Consider the following 24772-nt stretch of genomic DNA (forward strand, 5'->3'; position numbering starts at 1 on the left):
TGGAGATTGACAACATGAACCAACTAGGAGCCCGGAAAGACGCTGATGGTAAATGGAGACTCCCCGATGGAAGACAGGTGCTAAATAAGGAAGTGACCCACAACATACTCCAACAACTGCACCAACAGACCCACTGGGGAGCGCAGGCAATGTGTGACACGGTACTTGGGGAATATGTATGCAAGGGAATCTACACTTTGGCCCAACAAGAGGTAACTGGATGTCCAACGTGCCAGCGAATAAACAAGAAAGTGATGCGATCCATCCCAAGAGGCGGCCAACCCCTGGCCATGAGACCCTTCCATGGAATCCAAATCGACTTCACCGAGCTGCCCCAAGTGCAGAGATGGAAATACTTATTGGTAATCGTGGATCACTTTACACGCTGGGTGGAAGCATACCCAACTACTAAGGCAGATGCGCCCACAGTAGCTCGGATACTACTCGAGAACATAATCCCCAGATATGGAATCGTGGGGTCCATAGACTCTGACCGGGGGACACACTTCGCCTCCAAGACGCACCAGTTAATTTGCGATGCATTTGATATCGAATGGAAGTACCATACCCCGTGGCATCCCCAGAGTTCGGGAAGACTAGAACGAATGAACAGCACCCTGAAGGCACAGCTAACCAAGTTGATGTTGGAAACCAAGCTACCATGGACCAAGTGTTTGCCGATCGCTCTCCTGAGAATACGTACAGTACCCCGGAAGGACATAGGAGTATCTCCTTATGAGATGCTCTTTGGACTGCCATATTGGAATAAAATAGAGGGGTATCCCACACTACAGGGGGGTGATTTATTTGTAAAGAACAATTTACTGGCCTTGTCCCATTCCTTTGCAGAGCTACGCAAGAAAGGTCTGCTCACCCAGACGCCGCCACTTGACTTCGCTCTACACCAAGTAACCCCAGGGGTTTGGGTTCTGGTGAAAACCTGGAAGCCAGAGAAGCTCCAACCGCAGTGGGAAGGCCCCTTCCAGGTCCTGCTCACGACTGAAGCTGCAGTTCGGACAAAAGAAAAAGGGTGGACACACGCGTCAAGAATAAAGGGGCCTGTGAAGCCTGAGAGCGGTGACGAGTGGACCTGTGAACCAGGAGAAAAACCATTGGTGGTGAAACTAAAGAGGCAACAGAGATGAGTCGCATGAAGAGCGCAGTAATATGGACAATTTGTATTATACTGTGTGTATTATGTGTTGGGAGGATGGAGGGAAGATGTGATAAGTGTCGAACAACAGTGTGGGTGAGAAGTCGGGTCTTCCCTGGATCCTTCGTATCCCACTCGCATGTAAATGACCGTTGTTATGATAAAAGCAGTAGGGTGTTGGGAAAATGGTAAGCCGTACTATCAGGTCTATAATAAAGGCGGTTGGTGGCGAACAGTACTCTGGATGGTGGGAGGTGGATTAATGAGTTTGATGCTTTTACCCTGCCTCATTCCCTGTGTACAAGCACTAATAAGACGAAATGTGTCACAACTTCAGGCAATAGCAATACCTCAGCACGGCACTGGCATTGGAGCTGTTGGTAAAACAGCAGAGCCAGATGCGAACAGCAATATACCAGAACAGGCTGGCTGTGGATTACCTATTGGCCTCTGAAGGCGGGGTATGTGGGAAGTTCAATCTTACAAACTGTTGCCTTAAGATAGACGACAGTGGAAAGGCCGTGTTAAAAATATCTGACAAAATTTGGAAACTGGCCCACGTGCCAGTACAAAACTGGAGATCCCTTGGGAACATGAGTTGGCTAGACGGGCTACTGGGAGGTAGTTGGTGGCGCACCGCTCTCCTAGTAGCAGGCGGGGGTCTAATGATTCTCTTACTTTTGCCGTGTTTGATTCCTTGTATACAAACACTGATCAGGCGCAGTATATTCCAGCTCCAGGCAGTAGTGATACCCCAACATGGGACAAACGAGCTAAAACTTATGCTATTAAAGAAGAAAGTTGACCCTCCACAGGGGGGGGGGGGGGCGGAGGAAGGACGGTGGGCCCCCTGGAAAGAGGAGAAATGCTAGCTGCTACGCACATCTTAAAAAGAAAAAGGGTGGAATTGTGAGAGTTGAAGTAAATTAAGATGTGTGTGGGCTTGGAAGAGGGTTAAAGTCAGTAAACAAATGTGATTTAATTATGTCTGATAAGCAGGAATGCAGAAGCGCCTGACAAGATTAACTGCTTGTGGAAAACAGAGCAGATATGCAAAGATTGTAATCATTGAAGTCCTGAGATATGGACTATTGTTTTACAGAAATGTGTAAAAAACAACTCCAAATATGGAATGGGAAAACACAGAATCTAAGACTGTGTACCTCCCGAGTCAGGGAGGGGAGGGGTAAGGAAGAAGGATAAAACCTGCTGCCCTGTAAGGTTCAGGGTTCCCTTCTCTGAAGGCACCCAGCTCTGCAGAACTGTTAATAAACTTTGTTTCCTTGAATTTGTCTTGAAGCCATTATTCGGGAGCGTGGCTCGTTTCTGGCGGATAGTCAGAGGCTTTTTCCCAGGGCTAAAATGGCAATCACAACAGGGCACAGTTTTAAGGTGCTTGGAAGTAGGTACAGAGATGATGTCAGGGTTAAGGTTTTTACGCAGAGAGTGGTCAGTGCGTGGAATGGGCTGCTGGCAATGGTGGTGAGGTGGATACGATAGGGTCTTTTAAGAGACTCCTGGATAGGTACAAGGAGCTTAGAAAAATAGAGGGCTATGGGTAACCCTAGGTAATTTCTAAAGTAAGTACATGTTTGGCACAGCATTGTGGGCCTAAGGGCCTGTCTTGTGCTGTAGTGTTTCTATGTTTACATTCTCTGATACTAAAAGTAAATATTGAACTTTTCCTTAATCTCTTCTTGCCTTTCAAAATAAATCTAGTCTCCCAGTATGCTTTCCTGTAACTATCTCAACACGGATGCAAAGTTCACCCACCTATATTTCTCTGGATTGTTTGTTTATGCAGCTTTTTTGGAATAAACGCACATTAGCCATCTCTAGCGTTCCAATACTTCACCCACGGGTAAATAAACTCGTTGCCATGAGACCCGCCATTTCTTCCCTACGTTCTCGCTGCTTCCTTCAGGATTTATCCATCTCTATTTCGGTTCAAAACCAACAACATCCCTTTTTGATACAGTAATAGCTGGCCAGAATCTTCAAGAAGATATAACAATTTGAAATTCACCCACACGAGCACATGCTCTGTATTTGTTTTGTGACAATATATTATTACCGCATAATACGTTGTAATCATTTTATAACATTCCACCCAAGTTTTAACTCGTCACACTGATTTTTAAACGAGTACAAACAATATTCCCTTACTGCTATGCCCAGGACTGCCCTCCATTACCTTGTTGAAGTAAATATCCGGGTGGGTAGTCGGGGCTGGAATCGCCGCAGCAGCGGAGTATCTCCTCACTCGCGAGATCCTGAACAAGCGACTAACTACCGATTGCAGCATTCTCCGTGTTCGTCCAAAAAGAACCTCCCAGGCGGGGGGAAAAATCTTACTCGAATTCAATTAAGTCCTAATAACAGCGCCGCTTTATATCAATCCCTGTAAACAGGACAGACCGCCCAGTCTAGTAATGGCGGCGTGTCAATCAACAGTTCAGAACCAGGAACATTTGTCTTCCACTTGTCCTGTGAAAGTGAACTGGAAATACTGGCACGGTGTAAGGAGTAAGATAGATTAATATTTAATGTGCACAAATCTTTTCTTAGAATAGTTCAGTGTAAGAGAGTTATTGAGTTTCTAGATGTGTTTATTCTGAACGGCTTCTATCCTGATTTAGTTTGGCACTATTGTTTATTAACCCTTTTTATTAAAAGATTGTGATGAATTTTATGTTGAATCGGCACGGGAAAACAAAATATGTCCAGCCTTCATCGTTTACCCTGAAGTTCCTCTGTGCGGTTATATTGTTTAAGAGAAACGCGAGGAAAAAATTTGCAAACATGAGGAAATCTACAGATGCTGGAAATTCAAACAACACACACAAAATGCTGGTGGAATACAGCAGGCCAGGCAGCATCTATAGGGAGAAGCACTGTCGACATTTCAGGCCGAGACCCTTCGTCAGGACTAACTGAAAGGAAAGATAGTAAGAGGTTTGAAAGTAGGAGGAGGAGGGGGAAATGCGAAATGATAGGAGAAGACCAGAGGGGGTGGAGTGAAGCTGAGAGCCGGAAAGGTGATTGGCAAAAGGGATACAGAGCTAGAGAAGGGAAAGGATCATGGGATGGGAGGGGAGCACCAGAGGGAGATGGAGAACAGGCAGAGTGATGGGCAGAGAGAGAGAACAAAAAGGGGAAGGGGGAGAAAAACTGAATATATCAGGGATGGGGTAAGAAGGGGAGGGGGGGCATTAACGGAAGTTAGAGAAGTCAATGTTCATGCCATCTGGTTGGAGGCTACCCAGACGTTGTTGATAAGATGTTGTTCCTCCAACCTGAGTTTGGATCCATTTTGACAGTAGAGGAGGCCATGGATAGACATATCAGAATGGGAATGGGACGTGGAATTAAAATGTGTGGCCACTGGGAGATCCTGCTTTCTCTGGTGGACCGAGCGTAGGTGTTCAGCGAAACGGTCTCCCAGTCGGCGTCGGGTCTCACCAATATGTAAAAGGCCACAACGGGAGCACCAGACGCAGTATAGCACACCAGCCGACTCACAAGTGAAGTGTCGCCTCACCTGGAAGGACTGTCTTGGGCCCTGAATGGTGGTGAGGGAGGAAGTGTAAGGGCAGGTGTAGCACTTGTTCCACTTACAAGGATAAGTGCCAGGATCCCTCTCTCCCTCTCTGCCCATCACTCAGCCTGTTCTCCATCTCCCTCCGGTGCTCCCCTCCCCCTTTCTTTCTCCCTAGGCCTCCCGTCCCATGATCCTTTCCCTTCTCTAGCTCTGTATCCCTTTTGCCAATCACCTTTCCGGCTCTCAGCTTCACCCCACCCCCTCCGGTCTTCTATCATTTTGCATTTTCCCCTCCCCCTCCTACTTTCAAATCTCTTACTATCTTTCCTTTCAGTTAGTCCTGACGAAGGGTCTCGGCCTGAAATGTTGACAGTGCTTCTTCCTATAGATGCTGCCTGGCCTGCTGTGTTTCACCAGCATTTTGTGTGTGTTACTTGAAAAAATTTGCAAAGCTGGTTTGTACTTTGATTGGCTGACAGTCTGTAAAACTCTCCGCTGTCCGCTCCTGTGATGTTTACAGTTTGGCTGTTGCAATACAGACGAGTCATGTGGCAGCAAGATAAAGGCTGATTATATCAGTACTGTGATCAGAGGTCACGAGAGGGTTCTGGTTTGGAGAAAGGCAGTTCAGTTCATCAACTAGCATTTCACTAATCTTCAAAGTTCATAGAGCAGCTATCTAATCATTAGTTTTTAAGCTACATTAATCTTTTGTTTTTATTCTCCCCACATTCTCATCAACCACACCTGGATTTCACCATTCCTTCATCATCATTATGTGCCTAGTCCTGTGATGTAGGCGATCAAAGTCCCGTGACTTTGTTCTTGGCAAATTTTTCTACAGAAGTGGTTTGCCTTCTTCTGGGCAGTGTCTTCACAAGACAGTGACCCCAGCCATTACTCTTCAGAGACTGTCTGCCCGGCGTCAGTGGTCACATAACCAGGACTTGTGATATGCACCAGCTGCCATTATGACCATCCACCGCCTGCTCCCATGACTTCACCGGACCCTGATCTGGAGGGGAGGAGGGGTAGTTGAGCAGGAGCTACACCTTGCCCAAGGGAGACCTGCAGGCTAGCGAAGGGAAGGAGAGCCTTACACCTCCTTTGGTAGAGACGTATCTTCACACTGCCACCCAAGGAGCAACTTATTGTGGCTAATTGCCCTGTTGTATAGTTAAGTAGTTGAATCTACCCCAACTTCAATGTTAGTAAGACCAAAGAACTGATTGTGGACTTAAGAAAAGGTAAAATGAGGGAACACAGACCAATCCTTATAGAGAGATCTGAAGTGAAGAGAGTGAGCAATTTCAGGTTTCTGGGTGTCAATATCTCTGAGGATCTAACCTGGTTACAACATATTAATGGCGCTGGTGAGTCTCAGTGACTTCTGGCTGGTGGCTAAAGAAACAAGGAAAACAGCTAAATACTTAGTTAACCACATTTTTTGTGCAGAACTGAGGCAAGGTGAGGTGGCAGGGCTGTCACTAAGAGTGTGGAAGAGCATGAAGGATGGGGTACAGGCCAAATGGAAGCTGTGCTGCCCAGCAGTCCCCTTCACTTACCAACTGGTATGGCTTTGCACTGGGAGGAAACTGGAGCACTCAGATGAAACCCATGTGGTCACAGGAAGAACGTACAGACAGCGGCGGGAATTGCTGCACCAGTCCAGACAATTTGTTTCCTCCCACAGATCAAAGTTTAAAATTCAAAGGAAATTTATTATCAAATTACATATTTGTTACAAGTGTAATGCGCTGTAATGTTTCATGCTAATGTAATGGTTTCCCTGTAGCAGCAGTGTCTCGCTTATGACTAGAGATAATGTCACTGTGGAATGTGCACTGGCCAATGATGGGAGATGTTTTCTTTCTTGTGTGCCTTAACGAAGGTTTTGGGATCTTTTGATCGGTGGAAGATGGAGAGAGAAGATGCCAGACCAGGGAAGTCGTAGTCTGCAGGACGGAGTGGACTTGGAATGGGATCGGGAGTCAACATACGAGGGGAAAATCGATGGATAACTAACAGATGGGAAAACAGTGAGCTCCAACATGCATTAGACTGTTTCATGAGAAAGGGCCCTTTTTCTTTTTTGTTTCTTTACTAACCTGTAGTCAAATTAAGAATTATAAAGCTCCATCATTTAATTGCATATTGTGTACTGTTTGTAATTTCATGGTACTGACTTGTAAAAGGGGAACACATCACACAGCATCCACCCAAACAAGATTTCTCAAGTTTGGCCGGGCTGGAGTGTTACAATTGTGAGGGCTCATCTGGGACTGATTCCGTTGGATGCTGTGTGATTACCCTGAGCATTGAACCAGTGGGGTAGATATTCGTACTCCAGATGAATTGTTAATTTGCTTGTTAAGTACTGTTGAAGTTGCAATGTGGGCAGAGGTTTGATAAAATGGCGGGTGCAGCTCTCGTTTTAATGCAGTCCAACACTAATGTGGCTGGAGGTGGCGATTTCAAAGACAGAATTTTGTCTTTTCTGAGGACTGAGGGGAAGGAGTGGTTGGATTTGAAATGTCTAATTAGTCCCCGTTCCCCAGGGGAGAGTGAGAATTCTGAGTTAGTATCGCCCTTACCTCTCTGGTGAATAAATGGAAAATGCTCAGGTTCAAAGTCCCAGCTTTGGTAGGCTCCGCCTATTCTCTGGAATTACACCCACCCCTAAAGGGTAAGAGGAGTATGAGGCTTGGGCAGAGCAGACCTCTCAGTGCTCTGATGACGTAAAGCGACAGACATTGGTTGAGGGTTTGCGTGGGTCGGCTGCTGACGTGAGAGCCATCAGGTTGCCGTATCCCTTAGCAACGAGTGATTACATGCGAGCACTGGACAATGCTTTTGGAAGCCCAATGGAGCTCATGGCGGGGTTTCTGAACATGCGTCAGGAGAAGGGGGAGAAACTTTCTGCTTATATTTTTCGGCTAGAGAGGCAGCTAAATTGCTTGCAGTGCAGAGGGGTCATTCGGGCGGCTGAGGTGGATCAGTTAAGAATGGACCAGATAGCCAAGGGTACCCAGTCCCAGAACCTGATCGCTTGGGGTCTCCAACAGTCCCCTCCCTCTTTTGTTGAGCTGATCAGAGAGGTATGGGAAGAGGAGAATGCGTCAGAGGTGCGGGAAGCCTCCGTCTGCAGGGTACAGTCCTCGGTAGTGGTCCCCTGCGGTGAAGTGACCACAGATAGCCTACCCTGGGGAGTGGTAGAGGAGATTGTGGCAGAGTTGAGAACTGAGGTGTTTCAGATGTTATCGGTGGGTTTGACCCCCCACCATATGGTGGAGCAGATGTGGGGTGCGAATCCCCTAAGGGGATGAACAATGCGGAGAGCTGCTGGCTGCTGGTGTCACATCAGAAGGAGAGTGAGCCCCCTGGTACCCGAGCAGAGAGAGTTGTTGAGAAAACTTAGAAGAGACCCAGTGAGGGAACGGTCTGGTGTCTCTGGGGGAGCACGTTCCCAGCAATGTACCAAGGAATCCCCGAAAGCGAAAGACCCTGTTCCTGAAGGCTTAGTGGGACCACGCTCCAGTGTGTCACTATGGATAGAGGGTCTTTATGCTAAAGCCATACTCGACACCAGGTCACAGGTCATGTTGTACTGTTCGTTTTACAACTGAAGCATTTACCATTGACCCCATTCAGGGCACTGGAGATCTGGGGCCTTAATGCTGGTGATTATCTATACGATGGTCATTTGTCAGTGAAGCTGGAGTTCTTGTAGGCCAATGTGGGAGTGTCTGACTTCCTTGATTCATTAGTGACGGACGGTGTTGAGAAGGGCGGCGTTTCAATTCTGGTGGGGACCAACACCCCTCTTGTGAGGAGGCTCATGGGAGCCTGCAAGGAGAAGGCGGGCAAGAGCTTTCTGGGAACATTGTCTGTGCACTCGGTGTTTCGAGCTGCTTTTGAGGGAATGCTGGCTGCTTTGGGCCAGACACCGAATTTAGACAAGGGACTGTGTGGTTCACCCAGTCAAAGCCAATGGTGGTACGGTCAGGGGAAGTAGCAAGAGTGATGGGGACCACCAGATTTCCGGAGTGCCTGAGGGTGAGGCTCTATTAGTGGACACAACAGAAGGCAACAAGGGGGAGTTGGGATTTCCTGCTGGGGTACTGGTGAGGCTCAAACTGCAGAAGCCCTCAGTTGTTCAGGCGAGCAGGATGGCAGTGATTGTCAGGAACACCACGAAGAGTGAGGTCACCTTCAAGTGGGGGGTGCCCCTGGTGCATCTGTTCCTGGTGACGGTAATGTCTAGTGTCACTGGGAGACAAGCCGGGGAGAAACTATTGGAAAAAGGGGGAAAGTTGACCGCTGAGTCATTCAACTTCGGGGACTCCCCGGTTCCTGCAGTTTTGAAGAGGAGGTTGGTAGAGAGGCTGTTGAAGCTGGAAGGTGTCTTTTCCACTGACAAGTTTAATGTGGGTTGTTCCAAGAGCACTCGTCACACTATCCAGGTGACCGAGGACATCCCGTTTAGAAAGGGATCGCGGAGGCTGACCCCTGTAGAGGTGGAAGACATTTGGCAACATTTGTGTAAATTAGAAACATAGAAAACCTACAGCACAATACAGGCCCTTCGGCCCACAAAGCTGTGCCAAACATGTCCTTACCTTAGAAATTACCTAGGGTTACCCATAGCCCTCTATTTTTCTGAGCTCCATATACCTGTCCAGGAGTCTCTTAAAAGACCCTGTCGTACCCGCCTCCGCCATCGTCTCCGGCAGCCCATTCCACGCACTCACCACTCTGCGTAAAAAACTTACCCCTGGTATCTCCTCTGTACCTACTTCCAAGCACTTTAAAACTGTGCCCTCTCATGCTAGCCATTTCCACCCTGGGAAAATGCCTCTGACTATCCACACGATCAATGCCCCTCCTCATCTTATACTCCTCTATCATGTCACCTCTCATCCTCCATCACTCCAAGGAAAAAAGGCCAAGTTCACTCAACCTATTCTCATAAGGCACGCTCCCCAATCCAGGCAACATCCTTGTAAATCTCCTCTGCACCTTTTCTATGGTTTCCACATCCTTCCTATAGTGAAGCGACCAGAACTGAGTACAATACTCCAAGTGGGGTCTGACCAAGGTCCTATATAGCTGCAACATTACTTCTCGACTCCTAAACTCAATCCCATGACTGATGAAGGCCAATGCACCGTATGCTTTCTTAACCACAGAGTCAACCTGTGCAGCTGTCATACAGGGGGTGTTAGGAGTGGACCCAAATGCAAGACACAGACACTGAACCACCAGGAACAGGACTAGGCATGAGAAGGAAGCAAGGAAAGTGGAGAAGAAAGGACACTGGACATGACACAAGCCCTGGACGAGACAAGGATTCCGGGCCTGGGCTAGGACTTGACTAGGATAGCGGAACCAGGACAAGGAACTGGGAACTAGGACGCTGGGCTTGGACTCTGAGCCAGAGACTGGACAAGGACCCAGAACCTGGGACTTGACTTGGGCTCGGACTTCGGATCCAGGCTCGGACAAGAGGTGGCCACAGGACAAGGAGAGGCAACAAGACTGGACGTGAGACTCCTGGACAGGACAAGTGAGCCCCAGCACAGGACGAGGAAACCCCAGCACCGGGCTGGGCAAGGCAAATGGACAAGACGAGAACACAAAGCCGTGGCTTGGACAGGACAAGGTTCTTGGATGTGGCTAGGACTGGACAAGACCCCAAAGCCTTGACTTGGTTGAGGAAGAGACAGGAACGCAGAGCCTTGGTCGAGGAAGAGACGGGAACATGGAACACAGAGCTGGAACCCCTTGTTGGAAACAGGATGTAGCGCCGGGACTCATACACAGAATGCAGAATACAACGAGACGGTTCCCAACACAAGGTAGTGGCAGACAGCCGGACCTACATAGCGAAGGCGTGGACGCAGACAATTCCCAACACTAGGTAGCGTCAAACGGCCAGACCTACCTAGCAAAGACGTGGACACAGAGACAGTTCAAAACAACAAAAGACAGTTCCTTATCTTGCTCCGGTGGTTGAACTTGACAGCAGTGAAGGCAAGACTCCAGGCGAGGTGAGGCTCCAGGCAAGGCGAGGCGAGGTGAGGCTCCAGGCAAGGCGAGGCAAGGCAAGGCTCCAGGCAAGGTGAGGTGAGGCTCCAGGCAAGGCGAGGCGAGGCTCCAGGCAAGGTGAGGCGAGGCTCCAGGCAAGGCGAGGCGAGGCTCCAGGCAAGGCGAGGTGAGGCTCCAGGCAAGGCGAGGCGAGGCTCCAGGCAAGGCGAGGTGAGGCTCCATTACCATTAATACTATATTCTGCCATCATATTTGACCTACCAAAATGAACCACTTCACAGTTATCTAGGTTGAACTCCATATGCCACTTCTCAGCCCAGTTTTGCATCCTACCAAATGTTCTGCTGTAACCTGTGACAGTCCTCCATGCTATCCACAACACCTCCAACCTTTGTGTCATCAGCAAATTTATGAACCCATCCCTCCACTTCTTCATCCAGGTCATTTATAAAAATCACGAAGAGTGGGGGTCCCAGAACAGATCCCTGAGGCACACCACTGGTGACCAACCTCCATGCAGAATATGACCCGTCTACAACCAATCTTTGTCTTCTGAAGGCAAGCCAGTTCTAGATCCACAAAGGAAGGTCCCCTTGGTTCCCATGCCTCCTGTCTTTCTTAATAAGGCCTAGCATGGGGTACCTTATCAAATGCCTTACTGAAATCCAGATACACTCCATGTAGTGCTCTATCTTCATCAATGTGTTTAATCACATCCTCAAAAAATTCCATCAGGCTCGTAAGGCATGACCTGCCTTTGACAAAGCCATGCTGACTATTCCTAATCATATTATGCCTCTCCAAATGATCATAAATCCTGCCTCTCAGGATCTTCTCCATCAACTTACCAACCACTGAGTTAAGACTCATTGGTCTATAATTTCCTGGGCTATCTCTACTCCCTTTCTTGAATAAGGGAACAACATCTGCAATCCTCCAATCCTCTGGAACCTCTCCCATCTCCATTGATGATGCAAAGATCATTGCCAGAGGCTCAGCAACCTCCTACCTCGCCTCCCACAGTAGCCTGGGGTACATCTCATTCGGTCCCGGTAACTTATCCAACATGATGCTTTCCAAAAGCTCCAGCACATCCGCTTTCTTAATATCTACATGCTCAAACTTTTCAGCCTGCTGTTAAGCTATCCCTGCAATCGCCAAGATCCTTTTCCATAGTGAATACTGAAGCAAAGTACTCATTAAGTACCTCTGCTATCTCCTCTGGTTCCATACACACTTTTCCACTGTCACACTTGATTGGTCCTATTCTCTCATGTCTTATCCTCTTGCTCTTCATATTCTTGTAGAATGCCTTGGGGTTTTCCCTAATCCTGTCCACCGTGGCTTTCTCATGGCCCCTCCTGGCTCTCCTAATTTCTTTCATGAGCTCCTTCCTGCTAGGCTTATAATCTTCTAACTCTCTATCATTACCTAGCTTTTTGAACCTTTCGTAAGCTCTTCTTTTCTTCTTGACTAGATTTACAACATCCTTTGTACACCATGATTCCTGTACCCTACCATCCTTTCCCTGTCTCATTGCAATGTACCTGTGCAGAACTCCATACAAATATCCCCAGAACATTTGCCACATTTCTTCCATACATATTCTCTGAGAACATCTTTTCCCAATTTATGCTTCCAAGTTCCTGCCTGATTGCCTCATATTTCCCCTTACTCCAATTAAACACTATCCTAACTTGTCTGTACCTATCCCTCTCCAATGCTATGGTAAAGGAGAAAGGAAGCTGGGATCATCACAAGTCCTAAAGCCCCTATGCATCCTCAAAAGTAGTGACCTAAAAGAAGAATGTGAATGTACAGATGTGTGTGGACTATAGGACTCTGAACAGGCGTACCATCCCTGACCAGTATACTGTCCCGAGGATTGAAGATGCCCTGGCCTGCCTGAGTGGTACGAAGTGGTTCAGTGTGCTGGACTTGAGGAGTGGATATTACCAGGTCCTGATGAGTGAGGCTGACAAAGATTTCAGCCTGAAGTACCAGCCGGGGAGCTGGAACATTGATGCAGGTGCTTTGTCCCAATGGATGCATGAGGGACTTTATATCTTAATTATGGTAATATTTTGGTTTACGTGCTGTATGTGATACAGTGTATATTTTGTGGGTGCACTATGTTTTGCGGGTAGAACATTGTTTTGTTTGGTTGTAGATACGTACAGTCAGATGACAATAAACTTGAACTTGATAAATACACACTGGTATTTGTGTGTTTATGTACATTTTATTCCATATCTCAACCTCAACCTTATTTTATATCATTTTTTTTATCATTGTTGAACATTGTTGTTTTTACTGCATGTGGCGCCAAAGCACCACAAAAACTTCCTAAAACATTCAAGATTCAGAATTATTTATTATCATTCTTCAGTAGATGAGTGTAAAGGAAAACAAAATGATTGTCACTCTGGATCCATTGCAGCATTAAGCACACAATAAAGACAGAATTAATTTTAAAACACATAAGATTTACTCACAGACTGATTTTCCGTCTATAAAGTGACACTCGGTAAAGGAGTGTCTGTACATAAGGTGTCTCTGACAGGAAATGGTAAAGTAGTGGTGGTGGGGTGGGTTAGTGGGTGTGGGTGTTGACCGGCCTTACTGCTTGGGGGAAATAACTGTTTTTGAGTCTGGTGGCCCCGATGTGGATGCTGCGAAGCCTCTTCCCTGATGGGAGTGGGACAAAGAGTCCATGAGCAGGGTGGTGGGATCCTTCATGATATTGCTGGCCTTTTTCCAGCACCTTCCTGTATATATGTCTTTTGGCGGGCTATAAGTGTGTATGGCAGATAAAGTTCATGATCCTCTTAATTTTCAGCCACCACTGCACATTTTATGTGGAAAGAGCCTGCTTGCATTTACCCTATCTATACCCCTCATAATTTTGTATACCTCTATCAGATCTCCTTTCAATCTTCTACATTCCAAGGAATAAAATCCTAACCTATTCATTCAATCTTTCCTTATAACTCAGGTCCTCCAGTCCCAGCAACATCCTTGTATATTTTCTCTGTACTCTTTCAACCTTGTTTACATCTTTCCTGTAGGTAGGTGACGAAAACTGCACTCAATACTCCAAATTAGGCCTCACCAACATCTTACACAACTTCAACATAACATCCCATCTCTGTTCATTCATTCTTGAAGGGCTCTGGGCCAAAAACTTTCTTTATGACCCTATGTACCTGTGACATTACTTTCAACAAATTATGGACCAGTATTCCCAGATTCCTTTGTCTACCACACTCCTCAGTGTCCTATTGTTCACTGTGTAAGACCTACCCTGGTTGGTCCTACTGAAGTGCAAAACCTCACACCGGTCTGCATTAAATTCGAACAGCCAATTTTTCAGCTGATGCAGATCCCTCTGCAAACTTTGAAAGTCTCCCTTACTGTGCCCCCACCCCACTACACCCCCAATCTCGGAGTCATCTACAAATTTGCTGATCCAGTTAACCACATTATCATCAAGATCATTGAGATAGATGACAAACAACAATGGACCCAGCACCGATCTCTGCAGCACCCCACTAGTCACAGGCCTCCAGTCAGAGAGGCAATCCTCTACTACCACTCTGTGGCTTCTCCCACAAAGCTAATGCCTAATCCAATTTACTACCTCATCCTGAATGCCGAGCGACTGAACCTTCTTGACCAGCCTCCCATGGGGTACCTCATCAAATGCTTTACTAAAGTCAATAGTAGACAACATCCACTGCCGTGCCTTCATCCAGTTTCCTGGTAACTTCTTCAAACAACTCTGTAAAACTAGTTAGACCTGACCTACCATGCATGAAGCCATGCTGACTATTCTTAATCAGTCCGTGTCTATCCAAATACTTATACAGTATATCCAGTCCCATAGAATAACTTCCCCACAACTGATGCCAGAATCACTTGCCTATAATTCCCTGGTTTATGTTTAGAGCCTTTTTTAAACAGCGGAATAACATTGGCTATCCTCCAATCCTCCGATACCTCTCCTGTCGTTAAGAATATTTTAAATAACTCACTCTGCCAGGGCCCTGGCAATTTCTGCACTTGCCTCCCACAGGGTCCGAGGAAGGACCTTGACAGACCCTGGGGATTTATTCACACCGATTTGCCTCAGGCTAGCAAATTCAGATTCAGATTCAGTTTATTGTCATTTAGAAACCACAAATGCAATGCAGTTAAAAAATGATCCAACATTCTCCGGAATGATATCACAAAAAAGCACACAACAAAACAGACCACACAAGAAAAACCACATAATGTTTGGTATTCCCCAATCCAGAGTCCGGAAAGGCTGCTGCGTATCAATATCGCGTTACCGTCTTAGCACGTTCCCCGGAAAGGAGCTCCAAAACCATCAGACAAAACAAGACTACCCAGACACACTAAGTCAAGGGACCAGCACTACCACCCAACAAACCGAAAACCTACACAAAACCACATAGTTATAGTTAACATTTAGTTACAACAGTGCAGACAATACCATAATTGATAAAAGACTAACTGATGGGACTGTGAATACGCGCCCCCTACAGCATTCCCACCCGGGGAGGGCGGGATCAGGAAGGCTTTAAAGCGAGGCTGCGAAGTTTGAATAAACCTCTTTTGTAACTGCAGCTCACTGACTCCGTGTCGTTATTGCAGCGCTGCGTGTAGCTCACCGCCTACATTATCATTATATTTGAATATTCCTGATGTGATCTCCCAGTACCCTATAGGTACATTCAGTTCACTTAAAATAGTGTTTGATACATTTCTGGTAAGCATTTTGGGTTCTTGCTTCCTGACTGGCAAATCTGGATCTTTGTAGGCTGACAAGTATCTCAAAAATGAATGCATGTGGCAAAATTTCCAGGTTAATTACACTCACATCACGTACACTCAGTGGCCACTTAATCAGGCAGACCTGTACACCTACTCATTAATTCAAATATCTAATTCGCAAATCATGTGACAGCAACTCCAGGCATGAAAGCATGCAGACATGGTCAAGAGGTTCAGACCAACATCAGGAAGGAGAAGAAATGTGATCTCGGCAACCTTGATCATTGGTGCCAGACAGGATGGTTTGAACATCGCAGAAACTGCTGACTACAATACGGTCCTTAGAGTTTATAGAGAATGGTATGTAAAAAACACCGAGCAGCTGTCCTGTGGGAGAAAACACCTTGTTAATGAGGGAGGTCAGAGGAGAATGGCCAGACCGCTTCAAGATGACAGGAAAGAGTCAGTAACTCAAATAACAGCGGTGTGTTACAATAGTGGTGTGTAGAAAAGCAACTCTGAATGCACAGCATATCAGACCTTGAAGTGGTTATACGTCAGCTGCAGAAATCCATGAAGGTACATTTTCCTTCGCTGTCAGAGTTGTGGAAGGGCTACTCCCTAATAGTAACACCAGAGGGCAATGCAGGGCTATATTACAGTTAGACGAGAAGCTAGACTGGACTGCCAACACAGATGCCTTGTGCAGGAAGGCACAGAGTCGACTGTACTTCCTTAGAAGGTTGGCGTCATTCAATGTCTGTAGTGAGATGCTGAAGATGTTCTATAGGTCAGTTGTGGAGAGCGCCCTCTTCTTTGTGGTGGCGTGTTGGGGAGGAAGCATTAAGAAGAGGGACGCCTCACGTCTTAATAAGCTGGTAAGGGAGGCGGGCTCTGTCGTGGGCAAAGTACTGGAGAGTTTAACATCGGTAGCTGAGCGAAGGGCGCTGAGTAGGCTACGGTCAATTATGGATAACTCTGAACATCCTCTACATAGCACCATCCAGAGACAGAGAAGCAGTTTCAGCGACAGGTTACTATCGATGCAATGCTCCTCAGACAGGATGAAGAGGTCAATACTCCCCAATGCCATTAGGCTTTACAATTCTACCGCCAGGACTTAAGAACTTTTTAAAAGCTATTATTAATGCTTTTTGAGATAGTGATTTAGATGCATATCATATTTTTTACTGAGTTAAGTATTGTATATAATTAGTTTTGCTACAACAAGTGTATGGGACATTGGAAAAAAGTTGAATTTCCCCATGGGGATGAATAAAGTATCTATCTATCTATCTATCTATCTATCTATCTATCTATCTATCTATCTATCTATCTATTTCGAGCTCCATCATGGCCCTGCAGAGACTTGGTGCAAAATCGCCTATCAGAGTCCAAAGTAAATTTTATTATCAGAATATATGTATGTCACAATATACAATGCTGAGTTTCATTTACCTGTGGGCATTCTCAACAAATCTATAGAATAATATTTATAACAGAATTACATCTGCAGCATGCTACCACCCACACTGGACACAGCTGTGTGGTGAAAAAGGCACAACAGTACCTCTTTCACCTCAGATGGTTGAAGAAGTTTGGTGTGGGCTCCCAAGTTCTAAGAACATTCTACAGAAGCACAATTCAGAGCATCCTGACTGGCTGCATCACTGCCTGGTATGAGAAATGTACTTCCCTCAATCGCAGGACTCTGCAGAGAGTGGTGCGGACAGCCCAGTGCATCTGTAGATGTGATCTTCCCACTATTCAGGACATTTACACATCTGTCTTTGTAAAAAGGGCCTGAAAGATCATCGGGCACCCAAGTCACCCCAACCACAAACTGTTCCAGTTGCTACCATCCGGGCAATGGTACTGCAGAATAAAATCCAGGACCAACAGGCTCCAAAACAGCTTCTTCCACCAGGCCATCAGACTGATTAATTCATGCTGACACAGCTGTACTTCTATGTTATATTGTTGTATATACTATTTATTAAAAATTACTGTAAATTGCACATTGTACCTTTAGATGGAGACATAACATAAAGATTTTTACCCCTCATGTAAGGATGTAAGTAATAAAGTCAATTCAATTCAATTCAGAATCAATGAAAGACTGCCAAGCTTGGGTGTACAACCAGTGTGCAGAAGACAACAAACTGTGCAAATACAAAAATAAAAAACAATAATATAAATAAATAAACAATAAATATTGAGAACATGTGATGAAAAGTCCTTGAGTGCAAGCCATTGTGGGTACATTTCAAAGATGGGCAAGTGAAGTTGACTGAAATTATCATCTTTGTTTGAAGAGCTTGATGTTTGTGAGGAGTAGTAACTGTTCCTCAACCTGGTGGTGTGGGTCCTGAGGCTTCCGTACCCTTTTCCTGATGGCAGCATTGAGAAAGGAGCATGAATTGGGTGGAGAGGATCTCTGATGATGGGTGCCGCTTCCCTGTTATGGCATTTCATGTAGATGCGCTCAATGGTGGGGAGAGCTTTACCTGTGCTGCACTGGTCTGTATCCACTACTTTTTATAGGATCACTCTGCAAACTTAAAATGCTGTCTTTCAGTTCCCTTTATTCTGGTTTATGCTGAGACATAGAGTAGTGAGTGCGTGGAATGGGCTGCTGGTGACGGTGGTGGAGGCAGATACGATAGGGTCTTTTAAGAGACTCCTGGACAGGCACCTGGAGCTTAGAAAAATAGAGGGCTATGGGTAACCCTAGGTAATTTCTAAGGTAAGGACATGTTTGGCACAGCTTTGTGGGCCGAAGGGCCTGTATTGTGCTGTGAGTTTTCTATGTTTCTATGTTTCGATCACAAAATCAACTCCCTTCTTGAAACAACAACACACACAAAATGCTGGTGGAACACAGCAGGCCAGGCAGCATCCATAGGGAGAAGCGCTGTCGATGTTTCGGGCCGAGACCCGTTGTTGTTGTTTGAATTTCCAGCATCTGCAGATTTCCTCGTGTTTGCTCCCTTCTTGAAATCTCACCCAAAATTACCATTCTTCACTTATGAATATAGATAATTCAGCAAACTGTTTTAATAGGAGAATTATCACAATTTACCTCTTAAATTTTGCTTTTGACCAGAGCAATGCTAAGGCTTTCTTGTAGAGAGATGTCAGATTTATAGAAAAGCCTCACTGGCTTCACCAGAGTGTCCATGTTGTCCTGAGCAGTTTGAAATTGATGATGATAGGACAACTCCCTCCTAATCAGTTTTCACTGCGCCATCCATCTGATTTCTACAGGTTATTGTCGGTGAAATCCGGAGCTGGAGTCCCTAAGGCAGACCCACACTGAGTTCAATGGTGACTGGTGACTCCTGCGATGTTGCTGGTGCCAATCTGTATTGGTCCATGCTGTTCCCTTGGATTCATCAGATGCACGGAGAGGGGGAGCTTCCCACATGGGCAACAGCTTGCCCTCCATATTGTGCTGCCCTGGCTCGTGTACCTAGACAGCTAGGGTGCAATATCCATGGTTGACCCTGACCGATGGAGACCTCGCAACCTCAGCTCTCCTGGTCTCTTAATAACATCATGACAGAGCATCACCAAAACATCTTTGGAGTTGTTTCAGGGAGGGTATTTCATTATATTCAGAGTCAGAATCAGGTTTAATATCACTGGCATAATGCATGTTGTGAAATTTGTTGTTTTTGTGGCAGCAGTACAGTAATAAAACCCGTGAATTACAGTAAGTATTAAATAGTTAAATTAAATAAGTAGGACAAAAAAAGTTATGAGTTAGTGTTCTCAGGTTCAATGTCCGTTCAGAAATCGGATGGCAGAGGAGTAGAAGCTGTTTCAGAATTACTGAGTGTGTACCTTCAGGCTTCTATACCTCCTTCCTGAGAAGAGAGCATGGCCTGGGTGATGAGGTCCTTACTGATTGACACTGCCTTTCTGAGGCATTGCTCTTTGAAGATGTCCTGGACACTATAGAGGCGAGAGCCCAGGACAGAGCTGACTAAGTTTACAATGCTCTGCAGCTTACTTTGATCCTGTACAGTAGCCTCTCAACACCGCTCCCCCCATACCAGATGGTGATGCAACCAGCTAGAATACTCTCCTCCATGGTACATCTGTAGAAATTTGCTTTAGAATACACACCAGATCCGTAATGAAATATATCCGCTGTTGTGCTTTCTTTGCAGCTGCATTGATATATTGGGTCACAATTCTCCTTTGGCAGAGATGTATCTCCACCACACCACCAATATATAATGTACTCCTATAGTCAGATGATATAAAGGATATGCTGAATAATGTCTACACCCCAGTGCACATCCTTCACATGATTTCCATTGTTGGCCTGGATGAGCAGTGATCAGTAGAATGATAGAATTTGAAGTCACAGAAGATTTGTTACACCAGTGAAGAAAATTCAGCCACATTAAGAGATGAAAGCAATGACAAACAGTTTACTGACAGGGAATACATGGAAAGGAAAGATAAGGGGGTCATTAGGAAACAACAGAAATGAATCACACAAATCAGGAGAAAGAACTCTTTTTCAAGGACAGGATTTTATGTTCAAAGTTAAAGGTTGCTTCCTGTTGAAAGGCAGGACAAGGGCAGCTGATAAACACTGGAGACAATTAAAATGTCAGGACAGACACAAGACAAGATGTTTTCTTTCTGCTACATTTTTTATTCTGAACTTATCACTTGGGTGACCCCCATCACCCAGGACATGCCCTCTTTTCATTGCTACCAACAGGGAGGAGGTACAGAAGCCTGAATTAGATGATTCAGGAACAGCTTTATCTCCTCTACATCTGATTTCTGAATGGACATTGAAACCATGAACACTATCTCATTAGCTTTTTAATTTAATTTAACTATTTTATTAAGATATGTATGTATATATTTACTGTAATTCACAGTTTTTATTATGTATTGCAATATACTGCTGCTGCAAACTCAATAAATTTCACATTTGCTGGTGATATTAAACCTGATTCTGATTCTGAATCTAACAAAATACCCTCCCTGAATCAACTCCAAAGATGCCTTGCTGATGCTCTGTCAAAATCTTAATAGAAGACCAGGAGAACTGATGTAAAACACAGGTATTTGCACAATTTCTCTGGGATTTTGCCTGTCTAAAGGTTATTGTAGAGATTAGTTGAATCATCACAGAATTTCAGTACCACTGATACTAGCCAGGATACCACATTACAACAAAACTATCATTATTTTCTCTAAATTTTTCTTTCTGCTACATTTTTTATTCTGAACTTATCACTTGGGTGACCCCCATCACCCAGGACATGCCCTCTTCTCATTGCTACCAACAGGGAGGAGGTACAGGAGCCTGAAGGAATAAACTCGATGATTCAAGAATAGCCTCTTCCCCTCTGTCATCCAATTTCTGAATGGACATTGAACCCATTAATATTACATCACTACTTGGAATGGAGGGAATTTAAAGACAGTATTTTAAGATTGCAGAGTGATGGGCAGTTTTACTGAGCACAATGTGCCAAGTCTCTGCAGTGTTAGGATCTTCAGCAAGTTATGGAGCTTGAAAGGTAGCCCAGCACACCCTCTGTTGGTACAATTGGGGAGTAGCCCTTCCACAGCTTTGATCGAGAAGGAAAATACATATCTGTGGTTTTCTGCACCTGTAGAAGTATGTTTGTGATCTTCTGCTTCTCTAGCCCATACTCTTCAAGGTTCAATCTGTTGTGCATTCAGAGTATTGCTCTTCTGCACACCACTGTTGTAACATGTGGTAATTTGAGGTATTGTCATCTTCCTATCACCTTGAACCAGTCCCACCTCTCTCATTAACAAGGTGTTTTTGCACACATAACTGCCGCTCACTGGATATTTTTTTGTTTATCGCATCATTCTCTGTAAATGCTAGCGGCCATCACCTTCTGGGCAGTTTCTGAGATACTCAAACCACCCTGTCTGGCACCAACAATAAATCAATCAATCAATCAATCAAACAATCAATCTAGGGTCAAAGTCACTTAGATCACACTTAGCTCCTTCCTGATGTTGGTCTGAACAACAACTGAACCTCTTGACCATGCCTGCATGCTTTCATGCCTGGAGTTGCTGTCACATGATTTGCGAATTAGATATTTGAATTAATGAGTAGGTGTACAGGTCTACCTGATTAAGTGGTCACTGAGTGTACGTGATGTGAGTGTAATTAACCTGGAAATTTAGCCACATGCATTCATTTTTGAGATGCTGGTCAGCCGACAGAGATCCCGATTTACCAGTCAGGAAGCAGGTGCACAAAACACTTGCCAGAAATGTATCAAACACCATTTTAAGTGAACTGAATGTAAGAGTACTGGGAGATCATATCAGGAATATTCAAATATAATGATAATACATTCAAATGTGTGCAAGATCATCATTTAAAACTATTTAAAATGAATTATTTGGTCTTTAATTGTGTATTACTGCTCGGATTTTGAGTGTGTTTGGTGTGTTTTACCACGCTGGAGTACTTGAAGTACAGGTTAAACAAGTATGTGATAAAATGTAGATCTGTCTCAATCTTTTCCCACTATTGGAATTTTCTGTTTTTCTCATGAGGACAGATGGTGGATGGTCATATGTGCAGCCGGTGCATATCACAAGTCCAGGTTATGTAACCACTGACATCAGGTAGACAATCTCTGAAGAGTATTGATAATGGCCGGGGTCACCCATCTTGTAAAGACACTGCCCAGAAGAAGGCAATGGCAAAGCACTTCTGTGGAAATATTTGCCGAGAACAATCACGGTCATGGACAGATGGAAGACCATGATCGCCCACATCATACAACATGGCACATAATGATGATGTCATATGACATGGCACATAATGATGATGATATATCGGTGGCTATTTCCTGCAGATACACAGAGGACAGCTATCGCTTTCAGATTTAAGGGAAAAAAAATCGGTGATGAAAGTTCAGAATTGGAAGATCTTGCCTCCTACATAGATCTTGCCTGTTCGCTTCCACGGAGTGAAAGTCAGAAGTGTGTGTAAAATAACAAGGTGTACAAGGAGCATCCCATCGGTGACTTCTGGGTTGTCCACTGCCACTGAAAATGAAAAGCAGGATTTCCCATCCCAATACGGAAACAAGATATGCTTAATTAATATGTCATAAATAAAGGAGATAGGTTGTTGGGATTCTAGCTTGACATGGAGACAAAGGCTGTTGCATGCAACATGAGGATTTAAAGTTACAGCCCCCAACTGATAAACATCACCTTTGAACTTAATGGCTTGATTCAGTCTCAAAAGGCTTTGTTGTCTTTGAGTCTCGGTGCTATCTTGGTGATAGACTGGCTGTGCTGTTTATCTTTCAGTTACGTTCCAAGGACAGAAAAAAGGAAGGGAAGATTTTGAATTACTGTATAACGTTTTAAATGTGTTTCATTGTTTTAGATACTTTATCATTCACAGCCGGCTGGTGGAAGTAGTGTATTATACCCTCACAGAAATCTTACTTTCTTGATTAGCTCCTCGTGCTTTGGGAGCGATGCCTCAGAAAGGCAGCATCCATCATTAAGGACTCCCAGCAAGCAGGACATATGCTCTTCCATTGCTATCATCAGGCTGAAGGCACACACTCTGACTCAGGAACAGCTTCTTCCCCTCTGCCATCAGATCACTGAATGAACATTGAACCCATGAACACTAGCTCACTACTCTTTCACAGGACTTAATTAATTTAAATATCTTATTGTAATTTCTCATTAAAAATTATTATGTATTGTATTTTACTGCTGATGCATAACAACAGATTTCACAACGTATGTCGGTGATATTAAACCTGATTCTGGATTGAATGGAACTTCTATATCTACTCTACATGCAGCCAGTGTATCTGCCATAAAATACAGTTTTGTTTCAATTTCTTGCCATACTGCACTATTCTCAAGATTATTTTATTTTAGGATGAATTATTACTTTCCTGATATTCTGCTTGCTGCTCGCAATTATCATAGTCCATCTGATAGTAATGTAAAGGAACTATCTTTGTGAATACCTTTATCATTCCTGGGACTGCAAAGCACATATAGTTAATAACCAACAAAAGGCAAATTTATAGATATTTTTGATGAACTTCAGAGTATGGTACTAATGCAAAATCTTGTCATTAGGATCTTCCACATTCACATTCACTCTTCCCCCTTTGCATTATCTATCTCTCTATTTCATTTGTTTATTATCTGCCATGTTGTATGACATGGGCGATCGTGGTCTTTCCATGACCATGATTGTTCTCGGTAAATATTTCCACAGAAGTGGTTTGCCATTGCCTTCTTCTGGGCAGTGTCTTTACAAGACAGGTGACCCCAGCCATAATCAATACTCTTCAATGATTGTCTGCCTGGCGTCAGTGGTCACATAACCAGGACTTGTGATGTGCACCAGCAGCTCATATGACCATCCACCACCTGCACCCATGGCTTCACGGGACCCTGATCAGAGGTGGGGGGGGGGGGGGGGAAGCAGGTACTACACCCTGCCCAAGGGAGACCTGCAGGCTAGAGACGTATTCCTTCCCTGCCACCCAGATCTATCTACTTAATTATTGATTTATATTGTAACTTAAAATAACGTTATGCCTGCATAACGTTACTGCTGCCACAAATTTTCCCCGACTTATGTCTGAATGTCTGAAGCTGCAGCCACCTGGAGAACAGCTAAGACTCCCCAGGACTGTGACAGCAGCAGCCATTAAGTCCAATCCTACTGATTCTGCTTTTGTGCTGAAGGGAGTTCACCTGGGGTGAGGACTTGAGGCAGCTGGAGGCTTTTTTGGATCCTTGGGTACCCTTGGCTATCTCAGCATAACCCGTTTGTGGACTGGAGGGAGGGGAGAATCATGGCTGTGTTTGTTTGTGGCATGGTGTTCCAACATGCAGGCTCTCCCGTGACCGCAGACCGATAAGGTGGCAGCCCTGTGAGGAAATCTGAGACCTCCTGGAGACCTAGTCTGGTCCTCAAGAGCAGCAGGCTGGTTCTGGCCAATGGGACTGTGTGAGTCCCAACACTGTCTAGTCGGGATCCCATAAGAACCAGAGAGAGGGAATCTCTGGTTCAGGAGAAGACTAAGGAGATGCCTGAGCAGTCCGGAAAACTTGCAGCTGAGCCCAAGGAGTCCTTGAGGAAAGGAAAGGCTTCTTTACGCCAATCCTGGCAGTGCAAGAACCCTCTGTAGAACCTTGCTGCCAATGCCTGTGGATGCAGACAGGGATTT

The 24772-nt window shown here is 45.1% G+C and overlaps 1 protein-coding gene across 2 annotated transcripts in view; it reads right to left on the reverse strand.

Annotated features, from left to right (window-relative positions):
- The window catches only part of LOC140738476 (aldehyde dehydrogenase, mitochondrial-like), a 62790-nt gene extending 59125 nt beyond the window's left edge, over positions 1-3665 (reverse strand). The window contains exon 1 of one of the 2 annotated variants that reach the window (XM_073065792.1): positions 3348-3665. In XM_073065792.1, the coding sequence (XP_072921893.1) occupies positions 3348-3458 (111 nt within the window). In that variant the 5' untranslated portion in view covers positions 3459-3665. The remainder of the gene's footprint in view (positions 1-3347) is intronic. The other variant, XM_073065793.1, reaches the window with a different exon arrangement.
- Between the last annotated feature and the right edge of the window lie 21107 nt (positions 3666-24772).

The sequence above is a fragment of the Hemitrygon akajei genome, chromosome 14 (genome assembly GCF_048418815.1).
Source record: "Hemitrygon akajei chromosome 14, sHemAka1.3, whole genome shotgun sequence".
Lineage (NCBI taxonomy): Eukaryota > Metazoa > Chordata > Chondrichthyes > Myliobatiformes > Dasyatidae > Hemitrygon > Hemitrygon akajei.